At 46.3% G+C, this 27,310-nt stretch overlaps 1 protein-coding gene across 11 annotated transcripts in view; it reads left to right on the top strand.

Annotated features, from left to right (window-relative positions):
• LOC115158238 (CUGBP Elav-like family member 5) overlaps positions 1-27,310 on the top strand; it is a 268,535-nt gene that overhangs the window by 126,375 nt on the left and 114,850 nt on the right. For all 11 annotated transcript variants that reach the window (XM_029706940.1, XM_029706938.1, XM_029706936.1 and 8 more), the window contains exon 3: positions 27,188-27,236. In XM_029706940.1, coding sequence (XP_029562800.1) covers positions 27,188-27,236 — 49 coding nt within the window. The remainder of the gene's footprint in view (positions 1-27,187; positions 27,237-27,310) is intronic.

Genomic DNA, 27,310 nt, shown 5'->3' with positions numbered 1-27,310 from the left:
AGCAGTAGTTTACGTGAGCATCTGGGTAAGACCCAGCCATATGCCCCTCTACTACCACTCTCATCTGCTCCCCTCCAGTCCAACACAGCACAGCGCCCTCACGTCTCACAGCCCACTACATATATGACAGATAATGCTGAGGGCCTGTGTGTGTGCCTGCTCTTAACCTGACAGCTGTGTCCTTCCCTTTCCACGCAAACATGCTACATACGCCTCCCCATCCCTGGCAAGGCGCCCTCGCTATAGACTCTTTAGTGGTGTTGTCCCATCCAGAGACTGATGAACCTACCCAGAGCCAAGCGCTTTATTTGGCTCGTAAAGCAGCGTTCGCTGCCAGTTTGTCTCCTTTCTTGTCTCACTCTTGGTCAGCCAAGCACAGTGGCTCATTAGTTCATTAAAAGGAGGACACTGTCTGACTTTGGGAAGGCAAGAAAGAAACGAGAGAGAGAGAGAGAACGAGAAAGAGAGAGAGAGAGACAAAACAGAGGCTCTAATTACACAAGATTGATGCATTGAGTGAACATCCTGGTAATCAGTGTTTTTTTTTGTTTGTTTAAACACACAACAGGGATCATGGAGAGAGTAACCTTCTGATCTTTAGTTCAATTAATACAGGTACAAACACAAGAGGCCTGTCTCGCTCTCCCTCGCTCTCCCTCTCTCTCCCTGCCAGCCAGTCTGGGCTCACACAGGAGAGTGAGGTAATGGAGCAGAGAAATGAAGGTACACAGAAGAGGCTACTGTCTGACTGTCACTGTGAGGCTGGGAAGACATTTCTTTGGAGAGATATTGAGAAGCTATCATAGGGGAGCTATGCTGTGTACTCACAACACAAAGTGGTCTCTCCTGAATACCCACACAGACAGAGATGGTTTAGCTAGTGGTAGGTGGAGAGGAAGTAGAGCAGCGGTGAGCATCTGCATCAGATTGTAGAGATGATATCTTGACACTGCTTTTTTGTCTCCTATCCGTATTGTCATATATACACAGAAGAACAGACATGCAGCGCCTTCGGGAAAGTATTCACACCCCTCGACGTATTCCACATTTTGTTGTTACAGCCTGAATTCAAAATGCACAAAAACATTTTTCTTTTTACTCACCCATCTACACACACTACCCCATAATGACATGTTTTTAGATTTTTTTTTCTCCAAATGTATTGAAAATGAATTACAGAAATGTAATTTACATGAGTATTTACACCACCTTTGGCGGCGATTACAGATTCGAGTCATCTTGGGTATGTCTGTATCAGCTTTGCACATCTGGATTTGGGGATCTTCTCCCATTCTTCCTTGCAGATGTTCTCAAGCTCTGTTCAGTTCAACGGGGAGCGGCAGTGGACAGTAATCTTCACGTCTTTCCACACATTTTCTATGGGATTTAAGTCTGATTCCAGCGTTGCTTTGGCTGTGTGCTTTTGGACATGGTCCTGTTGGAACGTAAATCTCCGCCCCCAGTCTAAGCTCGTTTGCACTCTGAAGCAGGTTCTCATCAAGGATTTGCCTGTATTTGGCTCATTTCATTGCTCCTTCCATCCTTACAAACCTTGCAGTCCCTGACTCTGAAAAGCATCCTATAGCATAATGCTGTCACCAGCGGTAGGGATGGTGTTAGATGGGTGATGAGCTGTGCCTGGTTTTCTCCGGACATAGCACTCTGCATTCAGGCTAAAGAGTTACATTCTGTCTCAACAGACCACAGAATCGTAAGCCTTAAGATCTCAGAGTCTTTCATGTGCCTTTTTGCAAACTTCAGGTGTGCTGTCATGTGCCTTTTTCTCAGGAGTGGAATCCCTCTGGCCACTCTCCCATAAAGCTCAGATTGGTGAAGTGCTGTAGAGACTGTTGTCCTTCTGGCAGGTTCTCCCATCTTAGCCAAGGAACTCTGTAGTTCTGTTAGAGTGATCATTGGGTTCTTGGTCCCCTCCCTGACCAAGGTCCTTCTTGTCCGGTTGCTCAGTTTGGTCAGACAGCCAGCTCTAGGCAGAGTCTGGGTAGTTCCATATACAGTTGAAGTCGGAAGTTTACATACACTTAGGTTGGAGTAATTAAAACTTGTTTTTCAACCACTCCACAAATTTCTTGTTAGCAAACTATAGTTTTGGTAAGTCAGTTAGGACATCTACTTTGTGCATGACACAAGTAATTTTTCCAACAATTGTTTACAGACAGATTATTTCGCCTATAATTCACTGTATCACAATTCTAGTGGATCAGAAGTTTACATACACTAAGTTGACTGCCTTTAAACAGCTTGGAAAATTCCAGAAAATGATGTCATGGCGTTAGAAGCTTCTGATAGGCTAATTGACATCATTTGAGTCAATTGGAGGTGTACCTGTGGATGTATTTCAAGGCCTACCTTGAAACTCAGTGCCTCTTTGCTTGACATCATGGGAAAATCAAAAGAAATCAGCCAAGACCTCAGAAAAAAATTGTAGACCTCCACAAGTCTGGTTCATCCTTGGGAGCAGTTTCCAAACGCCTGAAGGTACCACGTTCATCTGTACAAACAATAGTTTGCAGGTATAAACACCATGGGACCACGCAGCCATCATACCGCTCAGGAAGGAGACGCGTTCTGTCTCCTAGAGATGAACGTACTTTGGTGCGAAAGTGCAAATCAATCCCAGAACAACAGCAAAGGACCTTGTGAAGATGCTGGAGGAAACAGGTATAAAAGTATCTATATCCACAGTAAAACGAGTCCTATATCGACACAACCTGAAAGACCGCTCAGTAAGGAAGAAGCCACTGCTCCAAAACCGTCATAAAAAAGTCAGACTACGGTTTGCAACTGCACATGGGGACAAAGATCGTACTTTTTGGAGAAATGTCCTCTGGTCTGATGAAACAAAAATAGAACTGTTTGGCCATAATGTCCATTGCTATGTTTGGAGGAAAAAGGGCGAGGCTTGCAAGCAGAAGAACACCATCCCAACCGTGAAGCACGGGGGTGGCAGCATCATGTTGTGGGGGTGCTTTGCTGCTTCACAAAATAGATGGCGTCATGAGGAAGGAAAAGGATGTGGATATATTGAAGCAACATCTCAAGACATCAGTCAGGAAGTTAAAGCTTGGTCGCAAATGGATCTTCCAAATGGACAATGACCCCAAGCATATCATTTACATTTTACTTCCAAAGCTGTGGCAAAATGGCTTAAGGACAACAAAGTCAAGGTATTGGAGTGGCCATCACAAAGCCCTGACCTCGATCCTATAGAACATTTTTGGGCAGAACTGAAAAAGTGTGTGCGAGCAAGGAGGCCTACAGACCTGACTCAGTTACTCGTGCTTCTACACCTGTATTGCTGTTTGGGGTTTTAGGCTGGGTTTCTGTACAGCACTTTGAGATATCAGCTGATGTAAGAAGGGCTTTATAAATACATTTGATTTGAATTTGATTTGAGTTACACCAGCTCTGAATGGGATACAATTCACCGAACTTGATGTGGGAAGCTTGTGGAAGGCTACCTGAAACGTTTGACCCAAGTTAAACAATTTAAAGGCAATGCTACCAAATACTAATTGAGTGTACAGTGGTGGAAAAAAGTATTTGATCCCCTGCTGATTTTGTACGTTTGCCCACTGACAAAGAAATGATCTGTCTATAATTTTAATGGTAGGTTTATTGTAACAGTGAGAGTAACAATATCCAGAAAAACGCATGTCAGAAATGTTATAAATTGATTTGCATTTTAATGAGGGAAATAAGTATTTGACCCCCTCTCAATCAGAAAGATTTCTGGCTCCCAGGTGTCTTTTATACAGGTAATGAGCTGAGATTAGTAGCACACTCTTAAAGGCAGTGCTCCTATCCGCAGCTTGTTACCTGTAAATAAGACACCTGTCCACAGAAGCAATCAATCAATCAGATTCCAAACTCTCCACCATGGCCAAGAGCAGAGAGCTCTCCAAGGATGTCAGGGACAAGATTGTAGACCTACACAAGGCTGGAATGGGCTACAAGATCATCGCCAAGCAGCTTGGTGAGATGGTGACAACAGTTGGTGCGATTATTCGCAAATGGAAGAAACACAAAAGAACTGTCAGTCTCCCTCGGCCTGGGGCTCCATGCAAGATCTCACCTCGTGGAGTTGCAATGATCATGAGAACGGTGAGGAATCAGCCCAGAACTACACGGGAGGATCTTGTCAATGATCTCAAGGCAGCTGGGACCATAGTCACCAAGAAAACAATTGGTAACACACTACGCCGTGAAGGACTGAAATCCTGCAGCGCCCACAAGGTCCCCCTGCTCAAGAATACATATACATGCCCGTCTGAAGTTTGCCAATGAACATCTGAATGACTCAGAGGACAACTGGTGAAAGCGTTGTGGTCAGATGAGACCAAAATGGAGCTCTTTGACATCAACTCAACTCGCCGTGTTTGGAGGAGGAGGAATGCTTGACCCCAAGAACACCATCTCCACCGTCAAACATGGAGGTGGAAACATTATGCTTTGGTGGTGTTTTTCTGCTAAGGGGACAGGACAACTTCACCGCATCAAAGGGACGATGGACGGGGCCATGTACCGTCAAATCTTGGGTGAGAACCTCCTTCCCTCAGCCAGGGCATTGAAAATGGGTCGTGGATGGGTATTCCAGCATGACAATAACCCAAAACACACGGCCAAGGCAACAAAGGAGTGGCTCAAGAAGAAGCACATTAAGGTCCTGGAGTGGCCTAGCCAGTCTCCAGACCTTAATCCCATAGAAAATCTGTGGAGGGAGCTGAAGGTTTGAGTTGCCAAACGTCAGCCTCGAAACCTTAATGACTTGGAGAGGAGTGGGACAAAATCCCTCCTGAGATGTGTGCAAACCTGGTGGCCAACTACAAGAAACGTCTGACCTCTGTGATTGCCAACAAGGGTTTTGCCACCAAGTACTAAGTCATGTTTTGCAGAGGGGTCAAATACTTATTTCCCTCATTAAAATGCAAATCATTTTATAACATTTTTGACATGCGTATTTCTGGATTTTTTTGTTGTTATTCTGTCTCTCACTGTTCAAATAAACCTACCATTAAAATTATAGACTGATCATTTCTTTGTAAGTGGGCAAATGTACAAAATCAGCAGGGGATCAAATACTTTTTTCCCTCACTGTATGTAAACATCTGACCCACTGGGAATGTGATGAAAGAAATCAAAGCTGAAATATATAATTCTCTGTACTATTATTCTGACATTTCACATTCTTAAAATAAAGTAGTTATCCTAACTGACCTAAGACAGGGAATTTTTACTAGGATTAAATGTCAGGAATTGTGAAAAACTGAGTTTAAATGTATTTGGCTAAGGGTTATGTAAACTTCCATCTAAGAGATCTATCTAAGAGATCTATGGACAGTTCCTTGGACTTCATGGTATAGTTTCTGCTCTGACATGAACTGTCAACTGTGGGACAGGGAGGTTTCTTTCTAAATCATGTCCAAACAATTGAATTGGCCACAAGTGGACTCCAATCAAGTTGTAGTGACATCAAGGATGATCAAAGGAAATTGGATGCACCTGAGATAAATTTGGAGTGTCAATGCAAAGTGGTGTGAATACTTATGTAAATGAGATTTCTGTATTTCATTTTCAAAAGATTTGCTAAAATATCAACAACAAAAATGTACTTTGTCATCATGGGGTATTATTTGTAGATGGGTGAAATGTTTATTTTATTTAATACATTTTGAATTCAGCCTGTAACACAACAAAATGTGCAATAAGTCAAGGGGTATGAATACTTTCTTGAAGCCAGTAATACAGTACATGTATTATACAAGGATGGATGTATAGTACCTAGACATAGATTAGGGAAGGTGACATTGTATCTATATTGTCATTCTGACTTAATCTTCCATAGTACACTGTATACACACTAGTTCATGTAAAGAGGGGTCACTGGGCTGATCATGTGGGTTTAGGATTAGGTCAAGTAGATAATAGAAGGCAAAATATAAACGAGGCAGCCGCTCGTTGGGAAATAACTCTTTATTTCCTCTTCATTTCCTCATTAATTAAGGTTGTCGAGCTGCAGTCAGACCTCTGCTGGGGACCATGGGGCCTTGTGGCCCTGGGGGGGGTCACACTACTGGCCAAATGTCATGTCTCACACAGCGAGATGGTGGGGAGGGAGGAAGAGAGCGAGAGAGGGAGGGGTGAGAGAGGGAGGGGAGGTGGAGTGTTAGAGGGGGGAGAGGGAGTGTGATCTATTTCAGATACATGGAAATACCACTACTAGATGTATGGCTTCATGATTTAATAGGTAGTCTGTAATACAAGTAGCACAATGCAAATAAACGACATTAAGACACCAGCGAACGTAGTGGGAATGTGTTATACTGTAGTTAAAAGGCTGTATCTGACTCTACACTTTCACATGGCAAATATATACTATTAACTTAGTAGAGACTATATAGGAGCTCATATGCAGGAGCTAAATTCTCTTCATCAGGAGCTAAATCCTCTTCATCAGGAGCTAAATCCTCTTCATCAGGAGCTAAATCCTCTTCATCAGGAGCTAAAACCTCTTCATCAGGAGCTAAATTCTCTTCATCAGGAGCTAAATCCTCTTCATAAGGAGCTAAATCCTCTTCACCTTTATCAGGAGCTAAATGCTCTTCATCTTCATCAGGAGCTAAATCCTCTTCATCTTTATCAGGAGGTATATCCTCTTCATCTTCATCAGGAAGTACATCCTCTTCATCTTCATCAGGAGGTACATCCTCTTCATCTTGATCAGGAGTTACATCCTCTTCACCAGGAGTTACATCCTCTTCATCGTCATCAGGAGTTACATCCTCTTCATCTTCATCAGGAGGTATATCCTCTTCATCTTCATCAGGAGGTACATCCTCTTCATCAGGAGTTACATCCTCTTCATCAGGAGGTACATCCTCTTCATCTTTATTAGGAGGACCATCCTCTTCATCTTTATCAGGAATTACATCCTCTTCATCGTCATCAGGAGGTACATCCTCTTCATCTTTATCAGGAGGTACATCCTCTTCCTCTTCATCAGGAGGTACATCCTCTTCATCTTCACCGGGAGGTACATCCTCTTCATCTTTATCGGGAGGTACATCCACTTCATCTTTATCAGGAGGTACATCCTCTTCATCTTTATCAGGAGGTACATCCTCTTTATCTTCATCAGGAGCTAAATCCTCTTCATCTTTATCAGGAGCTAAATCCTCTTCATCTTCATCAGGAGGTACATCCTCTTCATCTTCACCGGGAGGTACATCCTCTTCATCTTTATCGGGAGGTACATCCTCTTCATCTTTATCAGGAGGTACATCCTCTTCATCTTCATCAGGAGCTAAATCCTCTTCATCTTTACCAGGAATTACATCCTCTTCATCTTTATCAGGAGGTACATCCTCTTCATCTTTATCAGGAGGTACATCCTCTTCATCTTCATCAGGAGCTAAATCCTCTTCATCTTCATCAGGAGCTAAAATCCTCTTCATCTTCATCAGGAGGTACATCCTCTTCATCTTCATCAGGAGCTTTTAAGACCCTCTGAATTCTGTCTCTTCTAGTGACCAAGATTCCCACACAACTCATCCCTCTCTCCTGTCCTACCTCCCCCTCTCCCCTCCCGCTTCAGTATAGGAACAACTGTCCGTGAGGGAACATGGGACATAATCTGTCCTATGAATCATCGCCTCGCACACTAGCTCCTCTCGCTCCGAGTTGGAAGGTTAATGAAAGCTCTGAAATTGCTGCCGCTTCTTCTTGAAAGAGGGGGATGGAAGAAGGGATGGAGACAGGGAGGGAGAGAGACAGAGACAGAGAGAGAGTATTACCCCTTACCCCATAGAGATTAGTAGTTCTGAATGACAAGATGGCAGCTGTCTGTCCTGCTCCTGCTAGGTCAATGGGGAGAGAGGTGGCGTGACTTAACCTGGGGCATCATCTCCACCTTGGGGCTAACAGCTAGCAGATCCAGTGGCTAATGTCATCTGTGACATTGGGATTCTATTAGCAGCCGAGCGCTGGCCCGTTGCCCTGTGGTGAGGCCATGATTGATCTGTCATGGGAGATGCTTCTGTTCCCCCACCATCGTCTCCCACAGGGCTCCATCTGAACCCCAAAAAGTCCCCAGACCCTGGGCTTAAACTCTACCTGGGGGGGAAGGGAAAGGAACAGGTAGAGGATCTGAAGGTCACCCATTACAACGGGCCCCAAATAAAGAGGCTAGGCCTGGTGGACAGGGGCCATAATTGCCAGTGAACAGTGGGGTTATTTGTTATCGATTCCCAATGAGGGAGATCAATGTCGTCCGTCCATAAGACTGTTTATGCTCAAGCTCAATCAGAGACCAATCGATGGAGGAGAGGAGATGAGAGGAGTGGAGGAAGGTGGCCGGCGAACGGCGTCCTGGTTTGAATCAGGGGATAGTGATTGGTTTTCACAGCCGGCCTCATTTGTATTTTTACTGAATTACCCGGATGCAACCTGAACCCACTTAAGCGTGTCACTTAGCGTTTGTTAAAGTTTGCCGAGACGGCGGGCCTCATCAGGTTTCAATGAGACAGACTGTGGTTAAGTAGCCACTTGTTATGTTTCTTTATTTCATTTCTCCTCATAACGCGATGCCTACGCTGGCTGTCCAGCCTGTTTACACGTGGATGGAAGGCAGGGAAAGGTGATGGAAGATTATACACAGTATTGCAATACATAGGAATATTCTGGTAACACTTTACATTACGGTATCCTTTATATCCTTTGTACCTCATGTAAAGTGTTACTAGAATATTGATTCGATTAGAAGCCTGTCTCTGTTTCACAACCTTGCATCTCTTCTCATCTTCAACCCAGAAAGCACCGATTTACTGATTTCAAGGATGAAAAGGAAAATCATTTCTCTCCATTCTCCAGCGAGAGGTTATCCACCAACACTAGCAAATCAAATGTTTAGCAGATGGTATTGCGGGTGTACTGTAGCGAAGGGCTTGTGCAAAGTTGCTTAGGCGCTAGAAGCAGAGCTGCCATGTCTGTCGGCGCCATCTTCCTGTACTGCAGTGTGATTTGAATAATCTTGAATAAAATGTGTTTACATATAGTCATGGAGCTTTTAATCCTTTTCGACTCACACAGTGAGGAGCAACACTTAGGAACATGGGCTATATGTTAAATAACAGTATGAAAGTACAAACAGTATGGGATATTGAAATTGCCCCCACGGGCAATTCCAGGCACTGCCACGGAGACACTTCCTGGTGTTCCATTTTTATATAGAGGAAAATCTCTCACGAATCCATGATATACATTAGAAATGAGGGCTCCGATTCGCCACACCACTCATTGGTTGCAGAATTGTCCATGCCATCCCCCCTCCCTCCATTCTTTCACCCCTCCATCCCTCTCCCACGTCAGGGAGCCGGCGTAGAGTAGAGGATGTGACCAGGGATGGGAGCATGTCGGGCCTGCTTCCCTGCAGCCGGGCCACATGTTGATTTGTCTCCCCTGGTTCTGTATTGATTTTGTTTTAAACAAAGTTTTAAAATAGGCGAAGAATGAGGGACCTGGGGTGACAAGGAGAAAGGAAACGAGAGAGATTCTAACTGATCTTTGGTCCAAGCTCTGGGTGGATTCAGGCTCTTGGTGAACACAGCGAGCTCTCTCAGAAGGGTACAGGTGAGAGAAAGGGGGAGAGAAAGAGGGAGAGAGGGCCTGTATTTAAAAATGTCTTATTTCGCAGCCTTTACTTTATGGTCTCTAAATGTGTTCTGGGCTTGGCTATGCGTCTCATTTCATGTCATGGTACAGTTCCTGCCTTAAAATTATTCCCTGCTTAGTTCAATTTAAGTTGCTGCGTGGAATAATCGATCTGCCCATTAATTCTACTTAGTAGTACTGCACAGTACAAGGTTGTCTTTAGTAGTCCACAAAGGCCACCTGTGCTGAATGGGTGACCTTTACAAGGCTTGGGCCGCCATTGATTTTCAGCAGGACTTATTTCATGAACTGGGTGTTCGGGACAGGGCCACAGATGAAGATGAACTATGAGGCTAAACCACTTTCATTGTCGTCGTCCCCCCCCCACACACACACACTGCTGTGGCATCTTCCTACAGAGAAGTATACCCTATGTATCCAGCACAGGCCCAGTCAACCAGTGGGCAGAAGCAGAAGGATCAGGCTTTGTAATATAGAGTGCAGCGTAATGGGCATCTCTGTGACATGGCCTCTTGGTATTTGCAGTTTGGAAATAGTGTTTAGAAGCTGAGAGTAGTGTGTGGACAGACCATTAGCTCTCCCCTGAGCTGTCCTCACACAACCCAGGAAAACAACACTGACCCTCGAAATGAGGGCAACAACACGCAGCCTTAGCTCCCGGGTCACGGAGGAAGAGAGGGAGGAGGAGGAGGGCTCGTATCCCTTTAAAACATGCTACGGTGCAGTAAAACCCTCAGCCCTCTCCTAAATGGATGGCTCTATATGGACTTCATTAGCATGAATAAATGATAAAGCGGAGGGAGGGGGAGGGGCTTTGTGAGCAGTGTCACAAGGTGGGAGTTCAGGGAAAATGCAGAGCAGACAGGAGAGTGTTTTTCCCATATGCTGGCCGTACGTCAACGTAGACTATGAAACACATCAAATGAATACTCACTCATGAATAAATGCGTGCGTACAAATGTATTTTGGTGGCAAGAGGTGTTGGGAGCAGGTGAGGTCAGAGGCTGTCAGCAGAGAAAGAGACGAGATGGTGGAAGAGAGGAGAGAGTGGCGGCTGAGGGGATGGAGACGCCCCCCTTAACATGCATGCACGCAAACACACACACACACACACGCTGTTTCTGTGTACGTGGGTGCGATCGGGGAGAGAGGGGCTGTCCCCCATCCCTCCCTTTCCCCCTGCTTTGAGTCACTCTCTCTCTCTGCAGCGTGAGCATCAGGCAGGAGTGACTCAGACCCACCCACCCCGAAACCCCCTCACAGCCCCCAGCATTATCCTCCCACACCCCGCACACCCCATCCCTTCAAACCCCTCCGCATACAAACAACACACACAGCCCTCTCCAAAAAAAAAATGCACCGCCCCAAAACCTTTGCATGCTAAACAAATTCAGAAAATGGGAGAGACACTTCCAATGTGTTTTCTGCTCCAGTGCCTCTTGTTCTCACTTAGTTGTTTTCTGCAGGTTGGGGAAATGCAGAGAGGTCGCCTGATGTGCTGATGTCTTGGCTGCAGGTGCCTGCCAGTTCAAGGTTGAAACTTGACAGTGACTGTTCTGGCCAGAGTTTGTCTCTTTCTTTTCTGCTGAGGGTTGAGAAGAGAGGAGTGGAGAGGGCCGGATTGGACAGGAAAGGAAAGGAGAAACGAGCGGAGGAGAGGAAAACCGAGGAAAGAGCTTGAAGACAGGCCCATCCTGCTTGTTTTCTGTTGAGATAAACCGCTTATAAACAAGCAGGGATTTCTTTCCCCCAAGTGTCAGAATGGAACATAAGTGGGTTTTAGAGCTAGCAGGTTTGGAGAGGAGGGAGACTGATGGTGCTGGAGGAGAGGAGACAGCAGGTGACAGTGTGGCGTGTGACGTGGGGTATTGATATGCTGGGAATGGAGATCAGAGCAGATGGACAGAGCAGGCTGGCCCTGTGTTGCTCCTCTGAGCCCTGGCGCCCTCTCACAACCCCCTTGGACACAGCACACACACACATAGTGTACACATATGAGCAAGCACATACACGCGCACACATCTATGTGTGCACACACACACCCTCCACCCACCCATCCACACACACACACACTCTCTCTCTCTCTCTCTCTCTCTCTCTCTCTCTCTCTCTCTCTCTCTCTCTCTCTCTCCCCCCGAGAGCCCACTGGCCATCAAGTCACTCCAGGACACAAACGCTTCATGCCCTGCCATCATTAATAAGTGGTCCGAGCAACAGTTAGACAGATCAGTGCAGTTCATCCGTGCTGCTATGGCAGATGTGCTGGGCTAATGACTGCTGTGGTAGAGGACTACCTCCAGGCCAGTGACTGATCTGAGGACAGTGGTGAGCCACAAAGAGAGGGGTAGTTAGTGTGTTAGAGGGGTAGTGGAGAGAGTCAGATCGTGGCAGCCCAGACTGCTGATGGACGGAGATCAGAGAGTGGTCAGAGAGAGAGAGAGCATTATCATTCTGGGAACGCTTCGATGTGCAGATGGACAGATGGGTCTGGCTGGGTACAGTTCTGAGGCTCAGGTTTCTCTCACTCTCTCTTTTTCTATCACTCCCTGTCTCCTGTCTATCTCCCCTTCCCTCTTCTCTGTCTATCTATCTCCCCTTCACTCTTCTCTGTCTGTCTGTCTGTCTGTCTGTCTGTCTGTCTGTCTGTCTGTCTGTCTGTCTGTCTGTCTGTCTGTCTGTCTGTCTGTCTGTCTGTCTGTCTCCCCTTCCCTCTTGTCTGTCTGTCTGTCTGTCTGTCTGTCTGTCTGTCTGTCTGTCTGTCTGTCTGTCTGTCTGTCTGTCTGTCTGTCTCCCCTTCCCTCTTCTCTGTCTGTCTGTCTGTCTGTCTGTCTGTCTGTCTGTCTGTCTGTCTGTCTGTCTGTCTGTCTGTCTGTCTGTCTGTCTGTCTCCCCTTCCCTCTTCTCTCTATGTCTGTCTGTCTGTCTGTCTGTCTGTCTGTCTGTCTGTCTGTCTGTCTGTCTGTCTGTCTGTCTGTCTGTCTGTCTGTCTCCCCTTCCCTCTTCTCTGTCTGTCTGTCTCTCTGTCTATCTTCCCTTGCCTCTTCTCAATTCAATTAAATTCAAGGGGCTTTATTGGCATGGGAAACGTGTTAACATTGCCAAAGCAAGTGACAAATGTCATGACAAATGTCATATTATGTATATATACAGTGTTGTAACAATGTACAAATGGTTAAAGTACACAAGGGAAAATAAATAAGCATAAATATGGGTTGTATTTACAATGGTGTTTGTTCTTCACTGGTTGCCCTTTACTTGTGGCAACAGGTCACAAATCTTGCTGCTGTGATGGCACACTGTGGTATTTCACCCAGTAGATATGGGAGTTTATCAAAATTGGGTTTGTTTTCTAATTCTTTGTGGATCTGTGTAATCTGAGGAAAATATGTGCTCTCTGTCTATCTCCCCTTCCCTCTCTGTCTATCTCCCCTTCCCTCTTCTCTGTCTATCTCCCCTTCCCTCTTCTCTGTCTATCTCCCCTTCCCTCTTCTCTGTCTATCTCCCCTTCCCTCTTCTCTGTCTATCTCCCCTTCCCTCTTCTCTGTCTATCTCCCCTTCCCTCTTCTCTGTCTGTCTGTCTATCTCCCCTTCCCTCTTCTCTGTCTGTCTATCTCCCCTTCCCTCTTCTCTGTCTATCTCCCCTTCCCTCTTCTCTGTCTGTCTGTCTATCTCCCCTTCCCTCTTCTCTGTCTGTCTATCTCCCCTTCCCTCTTCTCTGTCTGTCTATCTTCTCTTCCCTCTTCTCTGTCTGTCTATCTCCCCTTCCCTCTTCTCTGTCTGTCTATCTCCCCTTCCCTCTTCTCTGTCTGTCTATCTTCTCTTCCCTCTTCTCTCTCTGTCTATCTTCCCTTCCCTCTTCTCTGTCTGTCTATCTCCCCTTCCCTCTTCTCTGTCTGTCTATCTCCCCTTCCCTCTTCTCTGTCTGTCTATCTCCCCTTCCCTCTTCTCTGTCTGTCTGTCTGTCTATCTCCCCTTCCCTCTTCTCTGTCTGTCTGTCTATCTTCCCTTCCCTCTTCTCTCTCTGTCTATCTCCCCTTCCCTCTTCTCTGTCTGTCTGTCTGTCTGTCTGTCTATCTCCCCTTCCCTCTTCCCTCTCTGTCTATCTCCCTTCCCTCTTCTCTCTCTGTCTATCTCCCCTTCCCTCTTCTCTGTCTGTCTGTCTGTCTGTCTGTCTGTCTGTCTGTCTGTCTGTCTGTCTGTCTGTCTGTCTGTCTGTCTGTCTGTCTGTCTGTCTGTCTGTCTGTCTGTCTATCTCCCCTTCCCGCTTCTCTGTCTGTCTATCTCCCCTTCCCTCTTCTCTGTCTGTCTATCTCCCCTTCCCTCTTCTCTGTCTGTCTATCTCCCCTTCCCTCTTCTCTGTCTGTCTATCTCCCCTTCCCTCTTCTCTGTCTGTCTATCTCCCCTTCCCTCTTCTCTGTCTGTCTGTCTATCTCCCCTTCCCTCTTCTCTGTCTGTCTGTCTATCTCCCCTTCCCTCTTCTCTGTCTGTCTATCTCCCCTTCCCTCTTCTCTGTCTGTCTGTCTGTCTGTCTGTCTGTCTGTCTGTCTGTCTGTCTGTCTGTCTGTCTATCTCCCCTTCCCTCTTCTCTGTCTGTCTATCTCCCCTTCCCTCTTCTCTGTCTGTCTATCTCCCCTTCCCTCTTCTCTGTCTGTCTATCTCCCCTTCCCTCTTCCCTCTCTGTCTATCTCCCCTTCCCTCTTCTCTGTCTGTCTGTCTATCTCCCCTTCCCTCTTCTCTGTCTGTCTGTCTATCTCCCCTTCCCTCTTCTCTGTCTGTCTATCTCCCCTTCCCTCTTCTCTGTCTGTCTATCTCCCCTTCCCTCTTCTCTGTCTGTCTATCTCCCCTTCCCTCTTCTCTGTCTGTCTGTCTATCTCCCCTTCCCTCTTCTCTGTCTGTCTGTCTATCTTCCCTTCCCTTTTCTCTGTCTGTCTGTCTGTCTGTCTGTCTGTCTGTCTGTCTGTCTGTCTGTCTGTCTGTCTATCTCCCCTTCCCTCTTCTCTGTCTGTCTGTCTATCTTCCCTTCCCTTTTCTCTGTCTGTCTGTCTGTCTGTCTGTCTGTCTGTCTGTCTGTCTGTCTGTCTGTCTGTCTGTCTATCTCCCCTTCCCTCTTCTCTGTCTGTCTGTCTATCTTCCCTTCCCTTTTCTCTGTCTGTCTGTCTGTCTGTCTGTCTGTCTGTCTGTCTGTCTGTCTGTCTGTCTGTCTGTCTGTCTGTCTGTCTCCCCTTCCCTCTTCTCTGTCTGTCTATCTCCCCTTCCCTCTTCCCTCTTCCCTGTCTATCTTCCCTTCCCTCTTCTCTGTCTGTCTGTCTATCTCCCCTTCCCTCTTCTCTGTCTGTCTGTCTATCTCCCCTTCCCTTTTCTCTCTCTGTCTATCTCCCCTTCCCTCTTCTCTGTCTGTCTATCTCCCCTTCCCTCTTCTCTGTCTGTCTATCTCCCCTTCCCTCTTCTCTCTCTGTCTATCTCCCCTTCCCTCTTCTCTGTCTGTCTGTCTATCTCCCCTTCCCTCTTCTCTGTCTGTCTATCTCCCCTTCCCTCTTCTCTGTCTGTCTATCTTCCCTTCCCTCTTCTCTGTCTGTCTATCTCCCCTTCCCTCTTCTCTGTCTGTCTATCTCCCCTTCCCTCTTCTCTGTCTGTCTATCTCCCCTTCCCTCTTCCCTCTCTGTCTATCTCCCCTTCCCTCTTCTCTGTCTGTCTGTCTATCTCCCCTTCCCTCTTCTCTGTCTGTCTGTCTATCTCCCCTTCCCTCTTCTCTGTCTGTCTATCTCCCCTTCCCTCTTCTCTGTCTGTCTATCTCCCCTTCCCTCTTCTCTGTCTGTCTATCTCCCCTTCCCTCTTCTCTGTCTGTCTGTCTATCTCCCCTTCCCTCTTCTCTGTCTGTCTGTCTATCTTCCCTTCCCTTTTCTCTGTCTGTCTGTCTGTCTGTCTGTCTGTCTGTCTGTCTGTCTGTCTGTCTGTCTGTCTGTCTGTCTGTCTGTCTGTCTGTCTGTCTGTCTATCTCCCCTTCCCTCTTCTCTGTCTGTCTGTCTATCTTCCCTTCCCTTTTCTCTGTCTGTCTGTCTGTCTGTCTGTCTGTCTGTCTGTCTGTCTGTCTATCTCCCCTTCCCTCTTCTCTGTCTGTCTGTCTATCTTCCCTTCCCTTTTCTCTGTCTGTCTGTCTGTCTGTCTGTCTGTCTGTCTGTCTGTCTGTCTGTCTGTCTGTCTGTCTGTCTGTCTGTCTGTCTGTCTGTCTGTCTGTCTGTCTGTCTATCTCCCCTTCCCTCTTCCCTCTTCCCTGTCTATCTTCCCTTCCCTCTTCTCTGTCTGTCTGTCTATCTCCCCTTCCCTCTTCTCTGTCTGTCTGTCTATCTCCCCTTCCCTTTTCTCTCTCTGTCTATCTCCCCTTCCCTCTTCTCTGTCTGTCTATCTCCCCTTCCCTCTTCTCTGTCTGTCTATCTCCCCTTCCCTCTTCTCTCTCTGTCTATCTCCCCTTCCCTCTTCTCTGTCTGTCTGTCTATCTCCCCTTCCCTCTTCTCTGTCTGTCTATCTCCCCTTCCCTCTTCTCTGTCTGTCTATCTTCCCTTCCCTCTTCTCTGTCTGTCTATCTCCCCTTCCCTCTTCTCTGTCTGTCTATCTCCCCTTCCCTCTTCTCTGTCTGTCTATCTCCCCTTCCCTCTTCTCTGTCTGTCTGTCTATCTCCCCTTCCCTCTTCTCTGTCTGTCTATCTCCCCTTCCCTCTTCTCTGTCTGTCTGTCTATCTCCCCTTCCCTCTTCTCTGTCTGTCTGTCTATCTCCCCTTCCCTCTTCTCTGTCTGTCTGTCTGTCTATCTCCCCTTCCCTCTTCCCTCTTCTCTGTCTGTCTATCTCCCCTTCCCTCTTCTCTGTCTGTCTGTCTGTCTATCTCCCCTTCCCTCTTCTCTGTCTGTCTATCTCCCCTTCCCTCTTCTCTGTCTGTCTATCTCCCCTTCCCTCTTCTCTGTCTGTCTGTCTATCTCCCCTTCCCTCTTCTCTGTCTGTCTATCTCCCCTTCCCTCTTCTCTGTCTGTCTGTCTATCTCCCCTTCCCTCTTCTCTGTCTGTCTGTCTATCTCCCCTTCCCTCTTCTCTGTCTGTCTGTCTATCTCCCCTTCCCTCTTCTCTGTCTGTCTATCTCCCCTTCCCTCTTCTCTGTCTGTCTATCTCCCCTTCCCTCTTCTCTGTCTGTCTATCTCCCCTTCCCTCTTCTCTGTCTGTCTATCTTCCCTTCCCTCTTCTCTGTCTGTCTATCTTCCCTTCCCTCTTCTCTCTCTGTCTCAAACTGACACTTGTTTGGGTCCCCCTCCCAGGCAAGAAACATGCCTGGCTGCCTCTATCTCTCTTCTCTTCTTCCTCCTCCTCCTCCTTCTTTCCCTCCACCAATGTGTACTGCTGTTGTCATCCCCCTAGGAGGATGGGAGTGGGGGTGGGAGGGGGGGCAGAAAAGTGCAAGCGCTGGTGAATTGCTAATAGGCTATCATAGTGCTCTGGAGGTGTAGGCTTACTGGAGGTCTGTAAACCATTAAAGAACCGTCAACTCGGCATAGGTACGCCTGGAATTATGGGTCAGCGGCCAGGAAACATTTCTGGCTACCTATTGGCCAAAGCAGCGTCCTGTAATCTGTCACAATCCTGCACTTGCAGTGACAGCAGTGGGAACATCCCCTACTCATCACACAGGGAGGGCAAAGGAAACACACACCTGCATGGATGTGTGTGTGTGTGTGTGTGTGTGTGTGTGTGTGTGTGTGTGTGTGTGTGTGTGTGTGTGTGTGTGTGTGTGTGTGTGTGTGTGTGTGTGTGTGTGTGTGTACACATGTTCCTGTGCATGTGTACTGTATGCTGACATATTACCACAGTGGGAATTCTCACACGGTTGTCGACCAGACCATAACATCTAAAGCAGATATCAAACGAGCCGAAAGTACATCCTAACATCCTATTAAAAACATGACATTTTTAAGCATGAAAGCTTTAGTTTCCACATCCATTAAATCCATCACGTAGGAGATAAGTCCAGTTGATCTGCCATTTCCTGATCCGCTTCACTTCCTGTTGCCACTAGCTGCCCCTCGCTGGGTCGAAGGAAGGCATTCTGGGATTGGCACGGTGGGCGCCACGCTAAAGCCACCCTGTTTGGTTCCTCGTCACGATCTTAATCGCCAAACGACAATTCCTCAAAATGCACACAAGAGCAGAATGCACATCAAACACACAGAGAGACCATCAGAAGCTTAAGCAACAGTATGGTGAGACAGATAAGATTCATTAGATAGGTGGGCAAATGGTGGGAGGGAGGGAGGGAGGGAGGGAGGGAGAGAGAGAGAGAGAGAGAGAGAGAGAGAGAGAGAGAGAGAGAGAGAGAGAGAGAGAGAGAGAGAGAGAGAGAGAGGCTGCTGCTCCAGCATTTGTTGACACAGATTAACAATGAGACTCCCACAGCTCCACACATTACTGTAACACACCATGTCAATAGCGGTTGGAGTTGAAAAGCAGCGGTGCCAAAGATGTCTGGGAGTGATGCCCTTCCCCTGATAACCAAGTGTGGCTCTGAAGTCAGGGAGGGGAGTACGAATTACAAATACTGAATCGTTCCTTCTCTGCCCTCCCGTTCGCTCTCTTTTTCTCTTTCTCCTTCTCTGCCCTCTCTCCCTCCCTGCTTCGCTCCCCCCTCTCTCTCTCTCTCGCTCTCCCTCCTCTCTCTGTTTCTCTTTATCTCTCTTGGATGTCCTAGTGACTGAAGGCTCAGCATGACTGGATTTAAGCATTAGCTCAATCCCCATATCTACTACCCGTCATGATTGGACAGTGTCTCTGTCACCAAACCCACACTAGTCCACTACACAACCACTATAAGACACTAGCTATACTGACACTCACGGCACACTCTAGCACGGCCAAGTTGAGATTGATTTGTGCACTTCAAAACCCCAGAAAAAGCCCAGTTGAAGTCTCCGAAGCCGTTTGGAAGATGGAGGCCTGATTTGTGACATTCACCTTCATGAAAAGTTGATGGGTGCTGAAAATGAAGAGACATGGTTGGCCCTAATGAGGGCTGGTCTACAGCTGCCGACCGACTGCGTTTTACAGGGAGGGAGAAAGAAGCCAAACACTTCAGCTGCTGCTGCTATTAGCGGGTGAAGAGCCCATTCGGATGCGCTTCTGTAGATGTAGCGATTACATGTAAACATGGGATGGCATCAGGTCCAACGGGGCCCGATCAGAGAGAGGCTAGAGTAGCCGTGCAGAGGATGATGCAAACCAGCGAGAGAGAACGGTCATTGCGGAGTGTGTATGTGTGTCTACACGGAGAGATAGGCAGGCTAAGCCTGTTTTATAGAGGACGGAGCTATAGGGAAGAGCTGTAATACCCATCCACCAGAACAGAGCCCATCAGGACTGCCCTAGTGTCAGCGTGGTCTTCTGTCTCCAGGTATCCTGGACTATGATCATCATTGTCATACTCCTCCTCCCATGGCAAAGCTGCGGGAATGTTTGAGGCCATGGCCCTTGGAGCCTCCAGCCTGTCTCACCCTTAGCTCCAGGCTCCTGTTGGCTTGGCTGTGATCAAAATCCCGGGGCTTAGGCTGCTGCCATCGCCCAAGCACTAAGGCTCTTATCAGGACTTCCACACTGGGGCTAGAAGCACATTTTCACACATGTACGCGTACACACACTGACAGTTGCTCACAGAGACAACACACACACGCAGGCAGGCACGGGCGTACGCACGAACGAACTCGCGCACGCGCAGGCACACACACACACACACACACACAGCGACAGCTTTCTCCTCATCTCCATCTCTCATTTCTCTTGCTTTGCTGCCTGCTGTTCGTTCTCTGTCGACCCTGTAAACAAATGAGCTCCCTGTAAAATCACATCTAAATATGCCACAACCAGAGGAAGAGAAATAACGAGACTCTGTATGCCCCCACAACCCTGACTCTCTCTCTGTTTCTCTCTGTTTCTCTCTGTTTCTCTCTGTATGCCCCCACAACCCTGACTCTCTCTGTTTCTCTCTCTGTTTCTCTCTGTTTCTCTCTGTTTCTCTCTCACTATTCTGTCAGTTTCTGTTTCTCTCTGTTTCTCTCTCTGTTTCTCTCTCTGTTTCTCTCTCTGTTTATCTCTCACTATTCTGTCAGTTTCTATCTCTCTCTCTCTCTCTCCGTTTCTGTCTCTCTCTGTTGAGCCCTCTGTTTCTCTCTCTGTTTCTCTCCATTTCTGTCTCTCTCTGTTGAGCTCTCTCTGTTTCTCTGTCTGTGGTAGACGTACGATCAGGGCTGGGGTTCAGTATCACCACTCATCACATGTTCAGATCAATAATTGGGAATATTCATTATGACAGCAGTCAGAGCCTGTTTGCTGTCCTAATATAACCATGGCTCCTGCAACAGTCTTGCTTCCTTAGGAAAACACATCATTATAACCTCAATGGGACTTCCTGATTAAATGCAGGTTGAATAACAACATTAGAATGATACTACGGCATTGTGGGATGTGGTGGGTGTGTTTTAGCGGAGGATGGGAACCTCCAGCAGTGAGGCAGGCCGTCAGAGGTCTGGTACACCCACACAGAGCCCACTGATCTTGCCGAGGCCCCTGGATCTCAGCTCTCTCTGCAGCTCTCTCTGCAGCTCTCTCTGCAGCGTTGGCTGGTCTCTGCTGATGCTCTTCATTGAACTGACTGGAGGCTTAACTGGACAAACCAGGTAGTTACGTAAAAGCGTATGGATCTACAGTATGGATTTGTAAAAAGCATTGAGAGCACAACAGGTGTGTGTATGTGGGGAGAGAGGGGAAACGCGGAGCAGCCCAAACCACTGGGAAGGAAATCAAACTTTCACACACAATGCAGTCAAGGGTGATTGTCAGTTTTCTACAAGAGTAACGTTGGCTTTCCTTCCTGCTGTAAAAGCGTTTCCTGTGCCTGTACCGTACAGCAAAGTGGGTTGTAATAATTTGATGTGATTTTGCATTAAAAACAACACCAACCAGGACCATTGGAACGAATGAAGTTTCATTATTTTCATTGTTCATTTGTTCCAATGCTGACTGTGACTTTATAGATATAAAAGCTTGTTTCTAGTGTTTAACTGTAGGTGCAAAAACACCACTCAAAAAGGTAATATTCTCACAAAGTCAGGAACAATAAAGCCTCAAAACAAAGAACGGAGGGATTGGGGCGGCATTCATTTCCTTGTGAATGATAGATTTCACAGACAATATCAGTTTAACATGTAAGCAACCTTGTCGTTGTCAGAGCCATTTCAAATTGATATGCGATCAAAGGCAAAACAATAGATTAGCCACCCCAGGAGTACCAGCGTAGCCACAGAGAGTAACTCTGTCTGTACTATACGGCCTCGGTATACCATACAGTCTATACTATACGGCCTCGGTATACCATACTGTCTATACTATACGGCCTCGGTATACCATACAGTCTATACTAACCAGCCTCGGTATACCATATAGTCTGTACTATACAGCCTCGGTATACCATACAGTCTATACTATACGACCTCGGTATACCATACTGTCTATACTATACAGCCTCGGTATACCATACTGTCTATACTATACAGCCTCGGTATACCATATAGTCTATACTATACAGCCTCGGTATACCATACAGTCTATACTATATAGCCTCGGTATACCATACTGTCTATACTATACGACCTCGGTATACCATACAGTCTATACTATACAGCCTCGGTATACCATATAGTCTGTACTATACAGCCTCGGTATACCATACAGTCTATACTATACAGCCTCGGTATACCATACAGTCTATACTATACAGCCTCGGTATACCATACTGTCTATACTATACAACCTCGGTATACCATACTGTCTATACTATACGGCTTCGGTATACCATACTGTCTATACTATACGACCTCGGTATACCATACTGTCTATACTATACGGCCTCGGTATACCATACAGTCTATACTATACAGCTTCGGTATACCATACAGTCTATACTATACAGCCTCGGTATACCATACTGTCTATACTATACGGCCTCGGTATACCATACAGTCTATACTATACGATCTCGGTATACCATACAGTCTATACTATACAGCCTCGGTATACCATACTGTCTATACTATACAGCCTCGGTATACCATACTGTCTATACTATACAGCCTCGGTATACCATACAGTCTATACTATACAGCCTCGGTATACCATACAGTCTATACTATACAGCCTCGGTATACCATACAGTCTATACTATACGACCCCGGTATACCATACAGTCTATACTATACAGCCTCGGTATACCATACTGTCTATACTATACAGCCTCGGTATACCATACAGTCTATACTATACAGCCTCGGTATACCATACAGTCTTTACTATACAACCTCGGTATACCATACTGTCTATACTATACGGCCTCGGTATACCATACAGTCTATACTATACGACCTCGGTATACCATACTGTCTATACTATACGGCCTCGGTATACCATACAGTCTATACTATACGATCTCGGTATACCATACTGTCTATACTATACGACCTCGGTATACCATACTGTCTATACTATACAGCCTCGGTATACCATACAGTCTATACTATACGGCCTCGGTATACCATACAGTCTATACTGTACGACCTCGGTATACCATACTGTCTATACTATACGGCCTCGGTATACCATACAGTCTATACTATACGACCTCGGTATACCATACTGTCTATACTATACGACCTCGGTATACCATACTGTCTATACTATACGGCCTCGGTATACCATACAGTCTATACTATACGATCTCGGTATACCATACTGTCTATACTATACGGCCTCGGTATACCATACAGTCTATACTATACGATCTCGGTATACCATACAGTCTATACTATACGGCCTCGGTATACCATATAGTCTGTACTATACAGCCTCGGTATACCATACAGTCTATACTATACAGCCTCGGTATACCATACTGTCTATACTATACGGCCTCGGTATACCATACTGTCTATACTATACGGCCTCGGTATACCATACTGTCTATACTATACAGCCTCGGTATACCATACTGTCTATACTATGCAGCCTCGGTATACCATACAGTCTATACTATACGATCTCGGTATACCATACAGTCTATACTATACAGCCTCGGTATACCATATAGTGTGTACTATACAGCCTCGGTATACCATACAGTCTATACTATACAGCCTCGGTATACCATACAGTCTATACTATACGACCTCGGTATACCATACTGTCTATACTATACGGCCTCGGTATACCATACAGTCTATACTATACAGCCTCGGTATACCATACAGTCTATACTATACAGCCTCGGTATACCATACAGTCTATACTATACAGCCTCGGTATACCATACTGTCTATACTATACAGCCTCGGTATACCATATAGTCTGTACTATACAGCCTCGGTATACCATACAGTCTATACTATACAGCCTCGGTATACCATACTGTCTATACTATACGGCCTCGGTATACCATACTGTCTATACTATACGGCCTTGGTATACCATACTGTCTATACTATACAGCCTCGGTATACCATACTGTCTATACTATGCAGCCTCGGTATACCATACAGTCTATACTATAAGATCTTGGTATACCATACAGTCTATACTATACAGCCTCGGTATACCATATAGTCTGTACTATACAGCCTCGGTATACCATACAGTCTATACTATACAGCCTCGGTATACCATACAGTCTATACTATACGACCTCGGTATACCATACTGTCTATACTATACGGCCTCGGTATACCATACAGTCTATACTATACAGCCTCGGTATACCATACAGTCTATACTATACAGCCTCGGTATACCATACTGTCTATACTATGCAGCCTCGGTATACCATACTGTCTATACTATACAGCCTCGGTATACCATACTGTCTATACTATACTGCCTCGGTATACCATACTGTCTATACTATACAGCCTCGGTATACCATACTGTCTATACTATACGACCTCGGTATACCATACTGTCTATACTATACAGCCTCGGTATACCATACTGTCTATACTATACGGCCTCGGTATACCATACAGTCTATACTATACAGCCTCGGTATACCATACAGTCTATACTATACAGCCTCGGTATACCATACAGTCTATACTATACGACCTCGGTATACCATACAGTCTATACTATACAGCCTCGGTATACCATACAGTCTATACTATACAGCCTCGGTATAGCATACTGTCTATACTATGCAGCCTCGGTATACCATACTGTCTATACTATACGACCTCGGTATACCATACAGTCTATACTATACGACCTCGGTATACCATACAGTCTATACTATACAGCCTCGGTATACCATACTGTCTATACTATACAGCCTCGGTATACCATACAGTCTATACTATACGACCTCGGTATACCATACAGTCTATACTATACAGCCTCGGTATACCATACAGTCTATACTATACAGCCTCGGTATACCATACTGTCTATACTATACAGCCTCGGTATACCATACTGTCTATACTATGCATCCTCGGTATACCATACTGTCTATACTATACGACCTCGGTATACCATACAGTCTATACTATACGACCTCGGTATACCATACAGTCTATACTATACAGCCTCGGTATACCATACTGTCTATACTATGCAGCCTCGGTATACCATACAGTCTATACTATACAGCCTCGGTATACCATACAGTCTATACTATACAGCCTCGGTATACCATACTGTCTATACTATACAGCCTCGGTATACCATACAGTCTATACTATGCAGCGCTGCATTGGGGTCTATCAGCATGTGTCTGAATGGAAGAGGCAATAGGGTGGAGTCAGGACTGGAGAAATGCCACTCAACTGCAAAGCAATCTTATCAGGGAGTTGCAGGCATCTCTCCGTCTCTCTCCCTCTCTCCCCCTCCCTCCCCGCCTCTCTCCCCGCCTCTCTCCCCCTCCCTCCCCGCCTCTCTCGCTCTCTCCCCATCCCCCCGTTCTCGTCCTTAGCGAGTGGAATGGAGGAATAAAAAGCCCCCCAATTAGAACATGTGTTGTTATTTGTTGAGGATCCAGAGTTAACCAATTCCATCTGCTCGGCTGCTTTGCTGTCAAGTGGGTAAAGAGGGCTTCAAGCACGCACTCACAAAGGAGGGGGAAACGGCTACCTCCTATAGAACCTGCTCTAAATGAATAGTTTCCCTGACAACGGCTATAGTTAATCAATTCTATTCTGTTCATCTGGTGCGCGTTTGTGTGTGTCCGTACGTGTGCGTGCGTATGAGTGTGTGCACTTCGCTCATTCACAACCATGCCTAGGCATGCAGGATTTGTATTTATCCCATTACAAAGAGAGAAAATGCACTAAACTGAAAGGCGTCGATACTGAATGTACTGGAGGAAAATGCACAGCTTTTGGGCAAATAAGCGGGCCATTAAGCCAACATGTTACTGCCTGAACCATAGCTAGGCTTAGAGATACAACGCACACACACAAACCCAGTGGAAAAGACCTCTGTGTCCGCAAGTTACACAGTATAGTGCCATTGTCTTCCGTGACACGTCGGAATAAAGCAGTGTTGTTGAATCTTTTTTTTAATGCCACCGCAAAAAGCACAAAGATTCTCCATCTTGGTTTTGTACTTGCCGTATGAGTTAGCAGTTCTAAAGATGCTGAAGTGACCAGTAAACAGTGAGTTTGTCTTGAGGATATTTTTTTTCTCAGATATTCAATCTCACATGATGCGCTGGACATGTGGGTGGTCGGTGAGCAGTGTCCCACACGGTCACCTAGCCGAGCGCACTGCAGTTAGAAGCGGTGTGCACGGCAGCGTGGGGTCACCTGGGCTCACAGGGACCCTACAGGGAAAGGCAGTGTTTTGTACTGAGTGGGAGGGTTAGCGTAAGCGAGCCAGGAAACAAGGGGCCAAAACCCCAGCTAGTTATTATTTACGATGGGTAAATTTATGGAATAATTCCAGTGACGAAGGTTACTCCGTTCCTCAAGGTGAAAATAGATACGTTTAGCACTTAATGAATGTGGCCCAGGCCTCTCCCTCATATATCAGCATGTTATTAAGACGTTTTAAAATCCCATTATGGTGTTTCTCCTTGAACAAGTCACGCTTTTATGGCACTGCCCTGTCTTTAAATCTGACCTTTTTTAACTCGGCCCGGGAATTGGACAGTAAAAAAAATACAGTGGAGGAAAAGAATGGCAGTGAAAAGAAATGTTGACGTTGGACTCTTTAAAAAAACAAAAAGACATCTGGTGACTCGACTTGGAATAGGGAGACTAGTCATGTTGTGGAGCAATACAAAAATAGCCTTATTCCAGGTTACAGATGGCTGAGAGGCCCGTGAAGGGTAGGAGATTGCTTTGCATATTTCGGTAATCTTGTCACAAATCGGTACAGATCTTGGCCCCTTTTTCATTAAAAACCTGCCTGCTGTGTTATTATTAAGCTAATTTGTTTTGGATCTACAGAGAGTTCCCTTTGGACTAAAACATGGAAGAGGAGGGGGGGTGACGGGGACTAAATGAACAAACATTCAGGGCCAGACATCCTTTTATCTGCTTTTTTTGTTTCCTGCTCTGTGAACGTAAATCATTTTAGAAACTTTTTGAATGCCATCTTCGTGTGGGAAATGTATGTATTTGCCTGTGTGTGTCCCTGCCTAACTGCATGGATGTTTGTGTTCGTGTGATAATAAGCGTTCATTTGTATCGTCATCCCATTTCATTTGTTCGCAAACTACTGTAGAAGCTGTAGTTTTATCAAGCACACAGCAATTCCGGGTAATGTTCTAGAAAGTTTGCACGGAGAACAACTCAGTTGCAAAGGCTGTTCAGCTTGAACAAGAACAATGACAAAAGGAGGAGGGAGAAAGACGGGGGGGGGGGGGGAATCGTGACACAAAGGCTGTGATGACAGCAGCATCTAATCCAACCAATGCCATTCTTATCAGGTTGTAGTGGATTACTATGAGCCTCCTAACCAGAGAATCCTTCCCAGCCAGACGCTCTCCACAGCCCAAGGGCCCTGGATCAATAGGCCTGCATTGATCTCTCCCCTCCTGTGGCTGGATTCACTTTCATTAGGCCTGCCTCTCTCTCCCTCAGACACACACACACACACACACACACACACACACACACACACACACACACACACACACACACACACACACACACACACCCTGCCCGACAAGCGCATCATTCAGGCCACTGTGTGAATGTGAGATGAGGGTGACTTGTTTTTCTCCAGTGAGTAGCAGTGAGTGTCACCCCCAACTCCATCCCTCTTGGTGCTCTCCTTCTCTCCTTCTCCCCTTCTCCATGGCACTTTGATCAGTATCGGGGAACAGCTGTTTGTGTGGGAGAGGGCCTTGACACTTGAAGCTTGTTAAGTTGTTGTGGCGACGACAGATCCACACACCAGGACTAACCTCTGTGTCTCTATTGTTTTCTCCAGATGACTCGGCCCATCCAGGTGAAGCCGGCTGACAGTGAGAGTCGTGGAGGTAGTTGTCTTATTTTCTTCCATGCTCTTTATATATCTTCTCTCTCTCTCTCTCTCTCTCCCTCTCTCTTCAGT

Source organism: Salmo trutta, chromosome 22 (genome assembly GCF_901001165.1).
Source record: "Salmo trutta chromosome 22, fSalTru1.1, whole genome shotgun sequence".
Taxonomy (NCBI): Eukaryota; Metazoa; Chordata; class Actinopteri; order Salmoniformes; family Salmonidae; genus Salmo; species Salmo trutta.
Note: the sequence above shows the minus strand (reverse complement) of the source record. Positions and strands in the feature narration are given on the sequence as shown.